This window comes from Symphodus melops, assembly GCF_947650265.1.
Source record: "Symphodus melops genome assembly, chromosome: 18".
NCBI classification, from domain to species: domain Eukaryota; kingdom Metazoa; phylum Chordata; class Actinopteri; order Labriformes; family Labridae; genus Symphodus; species Symphodus melops.
Window position 1 is genome coordinate 11,691,458 of NC_136708.1, and position 17,549 is coordinate 11,709,006.

Genomic DNA, 17,549 nt, shown 5'->3' on the forward strand with positions numbered 1-17,549 from the left:
CATAACTGAGAGAGCAGACATACTGATCAACAACAACATGTTGTTTGTGGAAGTGTTTGACCTATGGCTCCGAGCCTCAGACATACCATATGACTGGTCTTATTGAAAAGGTGCTGTGAACTCCACTGGGCTGAGTGCACTGTGGGTTAAGATGAGCATTAGAGAGGCAGAGAATAGGAGGTTATTAGCTTCAAATGCCTGGAGGGAAGAAGGGAGGTACAAGGGGTGAGCTCAGAGTGTTTTCTGCCTGTTATAGATTCCACATTAACCCTCCCAACTTCAACATATCTTTTTGCTTTGAGTTACAGTGACTACTCTGACATAAAAAGACACTGTTGTCTGTATGTTAATTAAAGGTTTGCTGTCCTGTCATGTGCTCATCAGGTCTTTGCCGTCACATGGTATGCTAGCTGTGCTGCATTATAACGTTATAGCTTCAGATAATATCAGCGACAACATGTTTGGAAATTCCCCTCAGTAAAAAAAAAAAAAAAGGTAGACTATTGATGTGTAACAAAAATAAATTGATCAGTTGGAGCATGGATAAGGAAGGTGGATGGCTCCCTCTGCTGTTGAGTAATAAGGTTTGCCGTCACTCCCTTATTTTTCACAGGGTTACTTTTGAGGGTTTACTCCCAGGTGTTTCCACTTATTCTGCTTGCTTTGGTTTTTTACAGGAGAGAGTGAATGTTCAGGTTCAGCTTATTTGTCATCTCTCTTGCTCTCTTAGTTATGTTGCATCTAAGGTTTTTCAGGTTTTACAGGTGAAGTTTTGACATGTCACAGAGGACATCCATCTTGGCAAATTAAGTGACTTTGGTTCCAAAATGCTGAAGGCATTACTAATGTTATCTCTGACACCTGTGCTTTTTCTACTTTGGGAGATCACAATGGGAATACATTGAGCAGACCATCTGAGTCCGAGACACTGAAAAACACTTTAGGTTTGCAGGGTCATCATGCAACACTCCCTGTAGAACTACAGGACTTGACCAAAACTATGCTGACCCAAAACATATGTAACTATTAAATAATTGTTTAACATCTTTTGACAAATCATGCATTGCATCAACCCTCTACTATAACAGTAGCCACTCTTCTGAGAGAGCTTTTTAAGACTTTGAATCAACTCTGAAGGGATTTGGTGGTAAAGGAGTTTGGAGTCAGGACAGAGTCCATCTAAAAGATCAAGATCTAGTTTATAGACCAAGTGAAAATAGAGAGATTGCAGACAATAGATTTGAGGTGAATACACACTAAAAGATTTTCAATTCAGTCTTCTAAATTACACTTACATAGCACTCATATAAAATGTCATTATTTTTTGTCAAACCTGAGGCCTGCTCACAGAGATCTGTTTGTTTTTAATGGGCTTCTGATTGCTCAATACATTCATACCTTTCAGGAATCTCTAAAATACACTTAAAACATGAATTTAGAGCATTTACTGAAGTCAGGGTTCATTTTACATGTAATAATATGCATCTAAATAAATACAACCATATTTTACTACACAAGCAGTGTAAAATAAACTTATTTTTTACATAATTATATTTCTTATTTGACTATTTGCAATCCTTAAAACAGGAACAAAAAAGCAGAGTGGCAGAGTGAAGCAAATACAGTACATCATATTCGCCAGATTGTCTATAAAGGTTCACTATTGAGCCACTATGTAGAGTACATTTGTGCCCTGAATGGACGTCTTTTATATCCATTTATCAGGCACCTTTAGGAGCTACTAGTTGCTCAAAGTGCCACTGTTGTCGGGGTTGATGGGTGCAGGGACGCAGGAACAGACCTGCTGGGCTAGTGTGTGTGCTCTGTATGACTCCTCCTTCTTTTACAGCCTCCACACATAACTGTGACTGCTGGTGGACAAGTTGACCGCTCAGCTGAAAGAGAAAAACAGACACACTGAGTTATACAAACAGCCACTGAGATCATGTGGACAGAGGTAAAAACAGAAACTTCTCTGCCATGCCTTTATGAACTTCCACTGAAGTCTGCTGCTGGTCGGTCGCTGTGTGGGGCACGAAGACACCACCACATGCTCTCCATCTACATCGAGACACAGAGCCCCCATTGGACCCCAGCGCACCTCAGAGTCAGAGTTTAGATCGCAATGCTGCGGTGACAAGAGAGATTTTCTTTTCAATTGTGCTCCATTTGTATTTTTGCAACTATTCCAACTGTTTTGATGGTTACCTGGCTGCCTGTCCCACTGCAGGGTGCAATGATCATGACCCCACTGTGCAGATCATTTCCTCGAGGCAGGTCTGCACAGCTGCTTGTTCCCACATTGTACAGCTTCAGACAAGGACAGGTGGGGCACATAAGTCTGTCACGTCCATCGAAAGTATAAAATGTGTTTGTTAGTGTGTGTGTGTTTGCTACCTCTCCTGACAGAGCAGGTCTGTCCTGTGGGATATAAAGCTGTGGATAAACCGTTGTCAGGTACCAGTGGAAGTTCCTGCAGCCCAAACTCCTTTTAAGTCTCAGACGCTCTGTGATATTTGGACTCTCAGACTGTTTTAAAAAAAAGGAGAGTCAGGTCATTTTGTTTCTTTTCCTCTCATCTTCTAAACAATCTGTTAATCAAATCCAAAGACACACACCTGCCTTATGAAATGAGCGAGTGTGTCTCTCCTGTAAAAGATCTTCCTGAAAGCATCCATCCAAGTGTCCGCAATCCGGATTTTGTTCCTCTGAAGAACCTCCTGATCCGGGAGGAGGTAAGGCAGATGGCGGTGGCTTACATGAGCCACACGGGAGCAGCGGACAACCTCCATTGAACCTCCGCAGGACCACACCTAGGATTTCAGGGAAGCTTTAGCAAAAGTTGACTGTTCAATTAGTATCATAAGAGATGCATTGATTTGAATTGTATTCAGGTTTTCCAGAACACGCTACAAGAACACATTGTGAGTTTTCAGAACGAGAAATACTCTTTTTAAATGCGTTCAGAGGGAAACAAGTGGTCAAGTAACATTTTCCTCTCGCACTTGAGCTTTTGTCAACTTGCCCAGACATTCCAAGACCTTTATTCAACCTGAGATTTCCATTTGTAAAAGGCATTGCGTACCAAAACAAAATTCCTGAAGACTTGACAGAAGGCAACGTAATCACTCTCACAAAAACATGGCTTCAAAAAGAGCTACAGGATGTTTTTCTGTCCTGTTTGGCCCAAAAGAATTTGAAAGCGGACATTCAAAGGCGTTTAATCTACCCTGATTGACAGCTCAATTTGCTCTCCTCCCCACAGAAGTATCCCTGGGTCATAGGCCCCCACACTGTGGAAGAAATGTCTGTCCATGGCCACAACTCCTCCTCCTAATGCCGGACTTCTGAAAGAGACAGAATCAATGGGCTTTGTGACGTTCTCTGAAATTTATGTTATATAAATTTATTTTTATGGGAGGGGGGCATGACAGAAAGAGACTGAGTTTATCAGATTTCAACATGTAAACATTTATGATTGTCTTGTAATTAGTAAGTTATCACAGAATCCTTGACTGGTGATATTATCGTTACCATGGATCATGTATTGCCTATCTTATCGTTTCTCATTTTATCGTTAGTTACTCTGTGACTCCAACGCCAACAGCAAATACATTTTTTGCTTCCTTTTTTTTGGTTTATCATTAAGTGAATAATTGGGTCTACCTTTTAAGCCTTTGGGGTCTCAATGCTCATAATGGGAGTCATTGGGCTACAACAAAACAAATTTAGTGCTGTTTTGAAAAAAAGAAAGACTTTACATTTCGCATTAATTTCCTGATTAGATTAAGACAAAGTGTGGCTGAACTCACAACACAGGTTGAACAGCTGAGTCTGGGTCTGTATCTTGCAGCTGATGGTAAGATTCCCAGTGGAAGTCAAGCCTCCAGTCAAAAACTCCCCTCACTGGCCACTTGGTGGCGTTGTATTGAAAGGTCTGCCAGTCAATCACATCCATGATGGGGGACACCACTCTGGTCCTGCAAAGAAATACACCACATTGTTCTGAGCATACATTTTGATAAGTAAATGTGTGATTCTCTTGCAGATTGAAAATGAAACGTCATGAATAGGAAGTGAGTGTCTGTCAATCAAAACTCTGGGAGAATTTAACTTTCTAGACCAGAGTCTCTTAGTTTATTTTTCACTCAGTATTCATTGCCTTTGCACAGTGATATTAGTCCTGAAAAGTAGGGATGGGGGGTCCAAGTCAGTGCTTGTATCAGTCATCCAAGTTCAGAGACACACACTGTCCTTTGTTGGGGTTAGTTCTGGCACAAATAGTGTATGTTCTCTGAGATAGTTCTACCTAAATGCCACGTCTGATGCTGGCAGGGAACAGATTAATGGAGGGAAGACAGAGAAGAAGAACAAGGATCAGGGTCAAACATGTGGCTGAGTGTTTACAGATTCCAACTCTGAGAGTTCAGCCTAATTAGCCAGACTGATCAGAGCCACGCTGCAGGCGGCCTCAGACAGAAGACCTGAGCCAAATCATGAGAGCACACATGCTACATGTATCCTCTGTTCTACTAATGAAGGAGGACAAGTTATAACTGACAGTCCTCCATCCTCACACTCGTGTCAAGTGTTTCTGTCAAAAAGCTGAAAACAACAGCTGTATCCTTGTTTTCCATTATAAGTCTGCATAAATCTCTTGTGATTTTTTTTTTTTTGCTTTAACCAACAGAGCAGTTAACAAAATCATTGTGATTTAACAGAACTTATCTGAAGAGGAATTTGGTAGCCTACTGCTGTTTATTATGAGCAGGGACATATCAGGGTGCAGCCCAGGGTGGCATGGGCACCCCTCATATCCGTTTTTGTCATCTCATGATTAGCCATCTGTTAGATTAGAGGAGAGACTTAGGTGTAACCATGTCCAAGCAACTTATGCTTTTTTATTGAGTCATTAAATAATCAAATTCTAATCAAAATAATAAATTAAAATCATACTACTTTGTGGCTTTTTTTAATTTAAAAAACATTCAGGGATGTAACAACTTTAAAACAAGACAGGGTAGATACAAGCTTTTTAAAAAGTACGAGTAAGTACAATTCATTTATGCCATACATCATAAATAAATTCCCATTAGATTAGAGTAGGCTACCTGTCCTGAGCTACTCTTTCCAGAAGTGGTTCCAGCCATCCCTTCTGACATTCACAGTGGGAGTCCATGAACACCAACACCTCCCCTGCAGCTCGAGCAGCTCCCAGTGATCGGCACCCTCCCACGCCCAGGCGCTTGGTGCTGCGAATCAAACGCACCCCATCCAAATGAGACACATACTCAGTGAGCACGCTCTTCAGGTGTCCTGAGGAGCGAACACAAACATTAACTTAAGATCAGCATTGGTCTCTTGCACTTGTATGTTTAGGGTCTATTAGAGATACTCACCGTGCTGGCTGAGGTCGTCCACCAGCAGAACCTCTTGCAGATACTGTTTGGGTGCTGTGTCCAGCACACTGTGCACTGTACGCAGCAGCGTGGACCAAGCCTCGTCATGGAAGCAGATAATAACACTGGCTGACGGCAGAGACTCGCTGTATTGCTCCCCCAAACACCTGGGAATAAATGCACAAATGATTTTTTAAAAATGGGCACTTTCAGAGCGATGTCATCTTTTTGCTCGTGCGCTTACTTACTCGGGATGGCGCGCCTCGGGAAAGCTGCGATGCAGGGAAATACTCTCACTGATTACCTCGTTGAAACCAAATTTCTGTACAGCAGTCAGCTCCACATTCTTCTCAGAATCCCTTGGTTGTAGTTGTACTCCTTTCCCAACTTCACCGTGCGTCGGCGGAGGGTTGGTGGAATCCTTATTTGACCCGCTTAAAATCAACTTATAACTCCCCTTCCTCTTCGGCGGATTCTTAATGCCTTGCGTCGATGGCACAAATAAGAGCTGGTCTTCTTGAAGAGATTTTAGTGGGGCAATATTCACGCCAAGCTCTAATGCAGGATCCCTTGAGTCCACGATGATCTCCAGGTCCGGTCTGGGGATTCTCTGGAGGGGGCGGCGAGGAGGACTGGGGTTCTGATGACTGTGGTCCTGGTCACGGTTTAAGAGGTCCGAGAGCGCCAGAGTGACCAGGGCAAAGCCGAGGAGCAGCAGCCAGAGGGTGAGGCAGAGCACCCTCCTCCTTACAGCTGCGGCTCTGATCCACAGCCTCATGACGAAGAGTGAGTGGCGCTTAGAAGTCTGCCCAGTGCTGTCTTGACTTTGGCATGTTTGAGCTTTTACTCTACTGTTTAGTAGGCTAATTTCACACAGGTGATGCCATTGAATTCATCGGAAAAGTAAAAAAAACTAAATAAATCACCCATCAGTCCTTTGAAGGGAAGCGCAGCATCCCTGGAGAAACAGACCAAGAAGGTTCAGGACAAATCTCTAAACTTGTACATGAGAGGTGAGCCCACTATGTCTCTCATTCAGCTCGCGCGGTCCTAAAGCCTGCAACAACAACTTTTAAGCTCATTTTCTTTAAGATCCACCTGACTCATCCACCTGCTCCACAGGGACTAGATCCAAAACAACATTAACAAATTATATGACTGGCGGTGTTACAACACATTTTACTCTTATAGCCGAACTTTAAAAGGAGTTGTGAAACAGGAACCGCTAATTGACTCAGTCTGTCTGTCTGTCTGTCATTCAGTGCTACATCATTTGGTGTTCCGGGTTTTTGTATGATCCAGAAATCGCGTATTTGTCATGATGTGCCTATATACTTTTGTCATGACTTGTATGGATTTGGGTTATAAAATGATCTTTTTTCCCCAAAAGCTCACATTTTCTACCAGAAACAACAGGTGTTCCACTCACATTAGTACATTGGTAGAATTAGACTGTGAGTGCGTGTGTGTGTGTGAGAGAGAGAGAGAGAGAGAGAGAGCGAGAGAGAGAGGGGGGGGCGTCTCTCCGGTGCGTCCTAAGTCAAAGCTGCTCTCTGCGGCCAGCTGGCGACGCGCCCCGCAGTCCCATGACCGGCAGTCAGTGCCGGGGAGAGGGGCGGTTGACGCTTCGATCTTCCCGGATCTCTTGGCAAATCTGGCTGCTGTTTTCAGCTGAATGAAAACAAAGACGTTTTTCTTTTCCTTCTTGTGTCTAATCTTCTTCATCCTTTTTGTTTTTCTTTATAAGTAGACATTTTCATTAACCAGTTTTGTCACAAACATGTTATTCATACTTTGCACATTAATGCATATAACCCAAATTAGATTATGAAAAATGTGTTTAAGGGGGGGAAGTCCAAAAGTCATAAGTGATTTCAGTGGTTAAGGTTTTGACATTCCTGAAAAATAGTTTTCAGATGACCCCATGATAATATTGACTTGACTTGGCAATACTGGTAGAAATAAAGACCTTCTGAATAAGACTGCTTCTCAAGCTCTATGAAGTCAGTGGGACCAGTACGCAGGCCCTTGGGTTGAACTGAGTATGTGAGATTCCCCCAATCAAACAAACAGCCCCTCGGCTCCTCAGTGCTCAGGATGACAGGGCAGAATGACTTCTGATGATTCTGATTACAGAACACAGAGGAGGGAGGGGACACCTGCTGACAAAGAAAGAAAAGGGTGTTGTAAGAGGGTGGAAATGAGAGAGAGACGTGAAAGATCAGAGACAAAGGGAGAGGGGACTTGTGTGTTCTCCTGAGAAAATGTTTTTAAGCCTCAAGACTGAAAGGAAAGAAGCCCCTTCATGTATTTCCAGTTTTCAGTGAACACTCCCATATGTGTCCATCCTGCAGCCAAAGCACACACTCACTCAGATTGATTTTCCACTGCCAGTACATTTGAAGACACACATAAACACTAAAGGATCTTGGACATGCACACACACATGTGTACGACACACACAGACTCAGGCATCCAGTCCACATTCTGGGGAATGATCCTGCATTCCTTAAACCGACTTAAAGCCAGAGCTCTAAATGAGAAGGCACAAGTACTTGCATGCATCCCTTTGTTACACACGCGCACACACACACACACACACACACACACACACACACACACACACACACACACACCACAACGCAACACAGCACAACAAAGAAAGAAAGAAAGAAAGAAAGAAAGAAAGAAAGAAAGAAAGAAAGAAAGAAAGAAAGAAAGAAAGAAAGAAAGAAAGAAAGAAAGAAAGAAAGAAAGAAAGAAAGAAAGAAAGAAAGAAAGAAAGAAAAAAAAAATGTCTGTTGGCGGTGTAGTACGTTTCTGGGTTTGTGCTTATTCATATATTATTCCTGTTTCTGTTTCTGGTAGCAGTGGTGTCTTCTTCCCATGGGTAGAAAAAAAGGCTGAGAGATAAAGTAGCCATTTCACAAAAGAGGAATTGCTTAAGCTTATCAATGCCAACTATTAATTAGTTCAAGCTTCTTAGCACTAAAAAGTTGTTGCTTTTTTTCATCTTGAGTTCTTTCTCGGATCTTTCCATGACCTTTTTTATGAGTTGAGAAGGAGTCTTGGATACTGAGATTGACTTTCTGCATATATATACACACACACACACACACACACACACACACACACACACACACAGTATATATATATATACATATATACTGTGTATATACTGTATATATATACTGTGTGTGTGTGTGTATATATATATACACACACAGTTATGTGTATATATATATATATATCATAACTAAGAAGAATAACAAATGTGACAAAATGTTGTTTAATGAAAACAAAAAAATTAAAATCTGTTATCTGCAGTCACTTATGTTACAGAACGTGTATACGTCTTGTTTTTTAATGTTGATTTAAATTAATATAGTCCATTTAATTATGTATAATTGAGCTTTGGCATCAACACTGATGAGAGCAAGAGACACAAAGAGAGAGAGAAAGAGAGAGAGAGAGAGAGAGAGAGAGAGAGAGAGAGAGAGAGAGAGAGAGAGAGAGAGAGAGAGAGAGAGAGACAGCGAGAGAGAGAGAGAGAGAAAGAGAGGTTGCGGAGAGGTGCTGCCCTCTAATGGAGGAGGAGAAGTATAGTCGTTCATTCGTGTTTCTCTTTCACGTTTGCTTAACAAAAATAGAATCACAACGCGTCAATCTGAAAGAAAATAAACGTACAATAATTGTGTCAATTGCAGACATTGTGTTATTAGGCCTGAATGATACTGTGACCGCATAATAACCTACTTTTAAAATTATTATTCGGCTACGAGTATTGTTTGATCTGAACGTCACTAAAACCAGCATCGCAGTCTATTTAATCTTCATATCCTTTTTCATATTTATTGGAGTTGTTCGAGTACAAATTGACTGATGACCTTGCTTGGGGCGCAATTCTGTAAGAAATATTTGAAATGGCTCTATTATGAAGCAAAACCTTTTTTGGGTTATTGTATTATGTTTTTCTTGATATAATAGACTATTACAAACCAGCAATGGAATTAGAATTCACACTTAATAATCGTATAAACCAATCACTGCAGATAGGATTTGATTATCTTCCCTCCATTTGTAACTCACATCCGCAGCATTTTTTGTGTGGATCCTCTTCAATCCACTCACTGTAAATCAAATATTGTGATATTTTGGTTTATCTCTTCGTGTTGATGAATTTGTCTAAGAATTCTGAGCAGGAAATTACATTGTTGAGTAAGACATCAGTTCGCAGTTTGTCAGTCCTTTGTTACAGTTTCCAAACTTTCCTTGTGACAGTAGGAGAGCCGCAGATGTAAAGATGATTATCACATGTTGGATTATGTTGAAAACGAGAACAATTGTCCCTGCTGCTCATCACGCCTTCTTCTGCTTTTTTCTTTTTTTCCAGCGTGCCCGGACATCCAATCTCACGCGCTCAATCAGAGTGTCTCACCGTGACACAGCTCCATCTCCGTCTCCTGTATCTAATAATGTAGTCAGGAGCTCGGCTGTCACGCGTGGACATTTAAACTATTTAGGCAACGGAGACATAAATCAGAATCTAAATAAACGTTCACAACTCAATTCTAAAATTCATTCAAATTATTATCGGATCATGTGGATAAGTGAAGGATGGGCCAAGTTTTAAAGCTCAACGTTTGGAAATAGCCGTATGACAGTTTTAACTTTGTTTATAAAATTATGTGAAGTTGGACAGTTTTTAAAGTAAAACAGATGAACGCTATACATATAGTCTTTTATGCAGCGTTATAAGTCGTCAATGTTGGTGGGATAAACGCGCTTTTAACTTTGAAGCCTGTTTTTAGGGCAGAGGGAAAGGTGCGTGCGCACACTGCACGTCCAGGCGCATCTCATGTGTTTCCTGAGTCCAGGACACTAATAAGGGATGAGATGCGTCTTGTTAAAAAACATCACATGTTTGTGTGCTCATCGGCCCCAGATTAAATTATTGAACATCAGGACAGATTTGGGAGAAGAGCTGTGAGAGCTGGACCAGCAGGGAGAGAAAGCAGACTGTCCGGGAACACAAGATATTTTGGGCGGTCGACAGGTTTTATTTTTTTTTCGTTCTTTTTCTTTTAAAATCTACGTTACTTGTATTTCGGAAAAGTGGAAATGGAATCCCTGCGACTGGTTTTTCTCCTGATTTGTGTCTTTTTAGTTTATCAAGCTGATGGACGCAGAAGTAAGTGATGTTGCTCACAATATCTTTTTATGTATGTTGGATAATTGCACGGGCTACTTGATCGGATGGCGAAATATTAACTGTCATCTGTTTTATCATAAATGTTTTCTTGTCTGATGAAATGTAAATATCTATACCAGAAGTTATATAAACGATTGAATACAAACAGTGAAAATAATCGTTGTGCATTAGTTATTCAGTTTGAAATTGATTTTGATATTGTATTTGTCTTGTAGTTTGTGTAAACCCCTCCTGTTGCATGTTGTCAGCTTTCTGCACTCAGAGTCCCATGAGCTTAATTAGGACGTGTGGTCTGACTGAAAGCTTGTGCTCACAGAGAAAATACTTTTTTATTTTATTTTAAATATTGATCACTGGTAAATATGTGTACTCTTTGTTCAGTGTACATTATTGTATAGTTAGGCACACCGAAGAAGTTTTATTTAAACTTCATATGTAAGTAAACGACGTGGATATTTGATTAATAATGTCGGTCTAAATTAAGACAGCAGCCAGAAACAAAGGAAATTAAATGGAACAAGATAAATCATTAATAAAAGACGCTTTGGTATAAAAGTAGATTAATTCCTCAAAAAATGGTAGCCAAGAGACAGTCTTAGAGATCAAATTAAGGATAAATGTAAAGTTTGTTTCTGTTAATGGAATATAGTCATCATGTTTGCAAAAATGAACAAAAACATTGAAATGGAAAAGATAAACTTGCTTTAATGTTTTATGAAAGCACTAGGAGCAATTACATCACATGAATTCAATGTGCAGAATTTATTAAGAAAACGTGATTTTTCATGGGGGGTCATCTGAAAACTTTTTGGGGGGGCTTTTACTATATAAATGTTTCTTCTTGTTCTCTATTTCAGCTTATGGTGACATGTTCCCCCACAAGCATGAATTAGCTAAAAAGTTTCCATTTCCAATTCCACCAATCCCTGGCTGGGATCCTGACACCAACCCATGGGATGATTACCTCTATCCTCCACTCAACCCAAAGCCAAATGAACTCATGCACCACAGAGGTTAGTACTGTGCACCTAACTGTCTGATTTCTTCCTTTGATGCTTCAATTTGTTTTCACCTAAAACATCTGCTTTCCTGCAGGTAAACCCAAGGTTCGTCTGACCAGTGATAGCCCGGCTCTCAACGGCTCTTGTGTCTCCTTCACTGCAAAGCTGGAGTTTCCTCCATGCCAGAAGGAGGATGCTAATGGAGACCTTGTTTGGGATGAGCACTGTGAGGATGGTATGGAGCTGGAGGCCTCAGGTGCTGCCAAAAAGCCCGGCCAGGCCATGCACCCCAGACATTTTACACCACTCTCCACCAAAACACCAGTACTGCACCATATCAGAAAACCATTCTACACCGTACATGAAAGCAAAAAAAAAAATCACAGGTGCTTTGAGATTTTAAAAAAGTGGCTAAACAAACAAACTTTTTAGCAGTAACTCAGTGTTTGGCCTTTAGCTCCAATCAACGTGACATCAATATACAGTATATTCACATACAGAATGGATCTTATGCCTTCCAGCTTACAAGCAGACATCAAGCATTTATTCTATATTTGACTACTTGGTGACTTATTGTCCTATTGCCACTCAGTTTTAGTCTCCACCAAACTTTTAATTTGCTTAATGTGCCACTGTGCTCACCAGCCAGTGGCAGGCTACTAGTAGTAGTACTTTGTGTGCTGGAAGCTATGTGGCGAGACTTCTGTTTGCGTCTGCAGGGGTCAAGAATTGTAAACCTTCTCAATTTGACATCAAGATAAACTTAGAGTATTCGCTTTTTCGAAACAATGTTATACTTCAATCTCTTCTCCTCCAAACAGCTAATGGACAGGTGCGTTCTGGCCACGTATACAACTGGACTTCCTGGATCGATGATTATGGCTTTGGAAAGTGTACAGACTTAAAGCGATGCAATGTGTTTCCTGATGGCAAGCCATTCCCTCAGAGCAATGACTGGAGTCGCAAGAGCTACGTCTATGTGTGGCATGCAATGGGTGAGAACACAAATTTACTGCCTTGCTCAAACACACACAAAGGAGAAAACGAAAAAAGTCTGTTTTGATTTTCATTCATCATATTCACATGGCTGCAGTTTCTTGTGACTTCAAGCCGAGTGTACTCGAACTCTACAGTTGTTATGGGGTCAGCCCTAAGTTCCCACATTTCTAACAATTTTTTTTTTCCACTGAAAATTAGACCCTGTATGTCCCCACTGCCCAACGGTCCCACAGGGTTAGAGTAAGGGAACATAGGGACTGATTTTGAAAACAATCTTAGAAATGTGGGAACATAGGGCTGTGGAAATATATAAATATTGGAACATAGGCACGCTCCTATTGTCATAATGTTATCCTTTTGTGTTCCAGCTTGAAAACCATGTAAACATCGGAAATATATGTTAATATAGTGAATTGGTCTTCTTTGTGTGTCACAGGCCAATACTATGAGACATGTGACGGCTCCTCCTCAAGTCTGACCATCAACACCACCAACATCCCTATGGGAGCTGAGGTCATGGAGGTCATGGTCTACAGGAAACGTGAGCGTAGGAAGTACAGCCCCCTCTCCACTGACAACACCGTCTTCTACGTCACAGGTGGAGACAAACAGACCTTTTCTATTTGTACAGGTTTATACTGTATGTCAGCATGTTTCAGCAGCCTGCACAAGGAATTATTGATGTGCCCTCCATCTCCCCCTGCTCTCTCATAGATAAGATCCCAGTGGCGGTCAGCATCTCCCAGAAGGCTGCGGTCAACCAGTCTGACAATGTTTTCTTTCGTGGTGAGGACGTGGTCTTCAAAGTCCAGCTACATGACCCCAGTGGGTACCTCAAAACCGCGGCCTCCATCGACTACATCTGGGACTTCAGAGATGGCAACCAGGTGGTGACGCACCACGACCTGACCACACACACCTACAGCAGACTGGGGAACATGAGTGTGAAGCTGGTGGTGGAGGCTGCATTCCCTGTAGAGTGTCCACCACCCGCTGCCACGACAGCTCATAAGAGCTCCACTTCTCCACCTCCCACAGGTACGAGACACATACAAAAACTCTGCAAATTTTTAGATATCTCTAAAATCACTAAATGTATGCTTTGAATACAATTTGGATTTGGATTTAAATGCAACAGTGCCCTTGAACTGCAATCTTTCTAATGAACAGCAGGGGCGCCTAGGGGTTAGTTGCAAAAAACATGGTTTTAAAGGAACTCATGAAACAGTGATCCTTATTAAGTCCAAAATCTGATTAAAAATCGATTTATGCCATGGTGAAATCAGGATAGCAGCAGGGTTTACTTTTGGCTGTGATGGAAAATTTGACTGTAAAACAGCTGGTCAACCTTTTCAAAAATGTTAAGGTTTAGAAAATATAACTTCGATTCAGCAGTTGCAGCTTTTAAAACCAGAGTTGCCGATCAGAGCCTCTTCTGGGGTATTGATGTCCTACCTCTTTCCCTAATCAAAACACACGTGGATGAATTGGCTGAATTAAAAGAGATATATTAAGAAGAAAAATGCAACAGAGGCTTAGATGCCCTGGTATTTAGTCCCTCATATGAGGCTAGATGTAAAGCTGCTGGTTACTCCAATTCCTATGAAACCTGAGTGTACAAAGTGTTACAGTTCACAATCCAAAACTGAAAATTTTCACCGCACAACTATTTGCATTGCTTTGAAAAGCTCCCTCCAAATCCATAGCTAAAATGATACAGCGGTTTATGTTGGCAGAGTTTACTAGACAAAGATCTCATGATTTGGATGAGCTGACCAGATAAAGCATTAAGCCTGTTAACCTCGGGTACAAATCTGGACCTTGGAGAAGAAATACACAGAGCAGATCCATCATTGAAGCATTTGCCTCAAAAACTACATGCGTCATACCGGTTTTATGTTTGTCCCCCCCCCCCACACACACACACACACACACACACACTCCCCATCCTCAGAGGCTCCAACAGCTCCACCAGGTACTCATGCTGGTACTGTCAAGATGGAGACCACACAGGGTGAGTTCCATGGTGTTTGTGTATGTGTGGAAGATAGAAAGTAAGCGAGAGAGAGAGACTTTCAACTGCATGTTAACTATTAATGAAGAGTTTATCAAATACACTCCCTTGTTCATTGAGTCCATATCATGCCAATTCTTTCTTGTTTCAGCACCACCCAGCACCAGTCGGGCCCTCCCCTCCACCTCCTCCCCTTCCCCTTCCTCCTCCTCCTCCTTTACAAGTGCCATGCCAACTACTGAGTCCCTACCCCCTTCTTTAGCCAGCTCGACCCCAGACTACAACCCCACCCTGTCCTGGCTCCACAACAGACGCCTCGACAGCAATGAATGCTTCCGCTATGTTCATGGCACCTTCATGGGCAACATCACCATTGTTGGTAGGAGGCTCCTGTTATTTTATTAGCCTTTTCAAACTATTCTGTGATTTTGACTAGCCAAAGCCCGATGTTACAACCACTGGATGGCGCCAAAGTCAGATAGTTTTAGTTGTATGCATTTAGGGACTGTAATGTATTATGGTGAGTGCATCCTCTATTCACATTTCTCATACAGGTGAATTAGGCAGTACATTTTGAAGTTCTGCACTCTTAAACAAGTTCTTACATTTGATTAATTTTTATAATTGTGTTTCATTAGATAGTACAGCTAAAGAGTAAAGCAAAGTGTGGAGAACAGAGAGCTGAACCAGCAAGAAATGTGTTTTCTTTTGCGAGAACGCTTTCCTCTACAGGAGTTTTGCAAATTTGCCCCTGAGATGCATCAATGTTAGCGTCATGGTTACCTTTTTTTTTTTTTTTTTTTTGGTAATTCAAGTGAGGTGTAGTGTATCATATTGTAACATGATGATGACAGCATTTTGACAGTAGGATTGTGTAAAGCCCTTTATGGGGGTAAGGACCCAGTCCCTCAAATCTGACAGAACGAAAATAATTTCTCTTCTGTTAAAATAACGTCTCTTTATTAGAAATTGGGTTTTTTTTACCCTCAAACTTTCTCTCCACTAAAAAAAGTTATAAGCATCATCAGTTGAATCTTATAACATATTATGCATTGAAAAAAAAAACCCTCAAACTGACCATATTATTTTGTTGTCCGCAGAGCCAAAACACCCACTGAACAGCCAGCCGAACAGTCGCATTGTAGACGTGTCTGCCTCGAGAGTGACCAACACAGATATCAGCTTCCTGGTCAAATGTCTGGGCAAGTGAGTATAAACAACTGTAATCAACAATGCGAGTGAAATTTGAAGGGAGTGAGTGTGTTTCACTTTTCCTCTTAGAAGCTCTTTGGTGAAATTTTAAATTCCAGAGGTGATTTTCAGCTCCCATAAAGGATTCATTTACATCTAGCTCTCCAAATGAAAATCAATAGAACACAGGCATGAATGGTTTCCAGTTCTAGCAGCATTAAATAGTGTATCTGTTTTAAATGAAAAGATGTTGAAAAAAACCCTCAACATTGAGAAGTAAATAACAGATTAGAGACTTGTTTGTGTAATATATTTTTCGTGTCATTTTCTTATTCGCTTAAGAACATGTTTGTCCTGCAGAATAATCAGCTTTGCATGTACAGCTGTGCTTCATATAAAGTATAAAGTATTCAGTGCTAAAGATAAATCAATATGTATTTGACAAATTTGAACAAAAGGAAAAACAATGTTTTAGATAAAGAACTGGTTTGATCCTTTACATTTTAACCTTCACCATTCGTCCCCTTTTCCTCAGCATCCCCACCTCGGCCTGCACCATCGTATCAGACCCCAGCTGCAACCGAGTGAGTAACATCATGTGTGATGACGTCCCGCCGTCCAAACAGTGTGAGGTGCATCTCAGGCGGACATTTCTGGAGCCAGGCACATACTGTGTCAACATCACGCTGGAGGACTCAAGCAGCCTGGCACTGACCAGCACAACCATCACCATCCAAAAGTCCCAGGATGCACCTGGTCGGTTACGAAAGAACACCTGCGTATTCATCAATAACTATTTAAAATTGAACTAATTTATTTATTACCGATTTATTTCTTTTGTCTTCCTGATTTCCCTGTAGTGTCTAAGAGGTCTCACACTGCAGAGGTGGTGATCTCTTCCAGCGCAGTTCTGGCTGCCGTCTTTGCATTCGTCGCCTACCTTGTCTGCAGGTAATGGAGGCTGTTTGAATTGCTGTATCTTTCAGCTCCGTCTTTACGATATAGTCACCTTTCCCACCTTATGACTCCCTGATGTTTTTTCCTCCCAGGCGTTACAAGGTGTACCGACCAATTCGTAGGTCACTGATTGAGGATGCCTGCGGCCATGCTGGAGTCAAAGGCCGCGTGGGCCGTCTGAGGGAGGCGCTCTTCCCCTCCAGTGAGGAGAGCCATCACTTGCTGACTGAGCGATGCCCAATGTAGGCGTGAAGAAGCCACATCAGAGCATATTTGTCTAAAACGGCAAAACTACTGGAGAACAAAGTCATGATCGACATATTCACATCCAAGCTGAAGGTTAATCATGCAACGGTGAAAATAGCAGGAATTCATTTATGTCAGTAGAGAAATAAAACATTAATCCCGTCTTGTTGGAGTCTTAAATTGTAGCAAAAATTAGTTGTTTTTTTTGTTAGATTAACTTGCCCGATTATTTGTGTACAAGTGGGGATTTATGTGTAAAGTCAGTGCTTTGTGTAAAAATCTGTGCCAGGAGCTGCATGATAATACCTTAGACTGTAAATGTAATAATCCTAATATGGATTTCTATTATCAAATCAACATGTGTATGCTCTTAATCAGTTGATTGAATTAAATTAAAAATGTAAACTGTAATACTCTGAAACTAACTGAAGGAATTCCCTGGAGATTTGTCACAAGGACTTAATAAAGATTGTGAACTAACTGCTCATCTTTTCAACATCTGGCTTCATGTTGTAATAACATTAACTTTA

The 17,549-nt window shown here is 41.3% G+C and overlaps 2 protein-coding genes across 6 annotated transcripts; one reads left to right on the forward strand and one right to left on the reverse strand.

The window, feature by feature from the left end:
• Window positions 1–490: 490 nt before the first annotated feature.
• On the reverse strand, window positions 491–6,467 carry LOC306839385 (polypeptide N-acetylgalactosaminyltransferase 15-like). Its single transcript, XM_079368040.1, has 10 exons — window positions 5,648–6,467; window positions 5,400–5,566; window positions 5,112–5,316; window positions 3,813–3,980; window positions 3,230–3,347; window positions 2,619–2,813; window positions 2,398–2,529; window positions 2,209–2,310; window positions 1,985–2,128; window positions 491–1,895 (listed from the first exon to the last, which is right to left on the reverse strand). Exons 1-10 carry the CDS (start codon window positions 6,175–6,177, stop codon window positions 1,722–1,724), a joined length of 1,935 nt encoding a protein of 644 aa, XP_079224166.1. The 5' UTR covers window positions 6,178–6,467; the 3' UTR covers window positions 491–1,721.
• On the forward strand, window positions 6,080–17,454 carry gpnmb (glycoprotein (transmembrane) nmb). 5 transcript variants are annotated; one of them, XM_079368044.1, is made up of 12 exons: window positions 6,080–6,185; window positions 11,469–11,624; window positions 11,707–11,868; window positions 12,434–12,607; window positions 13,048–13,209; window positions 13,326–13,649; window positions 14,566–14,625; window positions 14,777–15,004; window positions 15,726–15,831; window positions 16,352–16,572; window positions 16,677–16,767; window positions 16,866–17,454. In XM_079368044.1, exons 1-12 carry the CDS (start codon window positions 6,176–6,178, stop codon window positions 17,017–17,019), a joined length of 1,848 nt encoding a protein of 615 aa, XP_079224170.1. In that variant the 5' UTR covers window positions 6,080–6,175; the 3' UTR covers window positions 17,020–17,454. The 5 variants fall into 5 exon arrangements, with proteins under 5 accessions (XP_079224170.1, XP_079224167.1, XP_079224168.1 ...); XM_079368041.1 differs by lacking the exon at window positions 6,080–6,185 and adding an exon at window positions 10,354–10,590; XM_079368042.1 differs by lacking the exon at window positions 6,080–6,185 and adding an exon at window positions 10,354–10,590 and having other exon boundaries at window positions 11,707–11,847.
• Window positions 17,455–17,549: the final 95 nt, after the last annotated feature.

Bases quoted from the DNA above. Each gene is read 5' to 3' on its own strand.
- LOC306839385 (XM_079368040.1), bottom strand. From the start codon at position 6,177: ATGAGGCTGTGGATCAGAGCCGCAGCTGTAAGGAGGAGGGTGCTCTGC. The intron at 5,567-5,647 runs GTAAGTAAGCGC...ATTTATTCCCAG, and splicing joins CCCGAGGCGCGCCATCCCGA to GTGTTTGGGGGAGCAATACA. The intron at 2,311-2,397 runs GTAGCAAACACA...CCTTGTCTGAAG, and splicing joins GACCTGCTCTGTCAGGAGAG to CTGTACAATGTGGGAACAAG.
- gpnmb (XM_079368041.1), top strand. From the start codon at position 10,521: ATGGAATCCCTGCGACTGGTTTTTCTCCTGATTTGTGTCTTTTTAGTT. The intron at 10,591-11,468 runs GTAAGTGATGTT...TCTCTATTTCAG, and splicing joins TCAAGCTGATGGACGCAGAA to CTTATGGTGACATGTTCCCC. The intron at 11,625-11,706 runs GTTAGTACTGTG...GCTTTCCTGCAG, and splicing joins TGAACTCATGCACCACAGAG to GTAAACCCAAGGTTCGTCTG.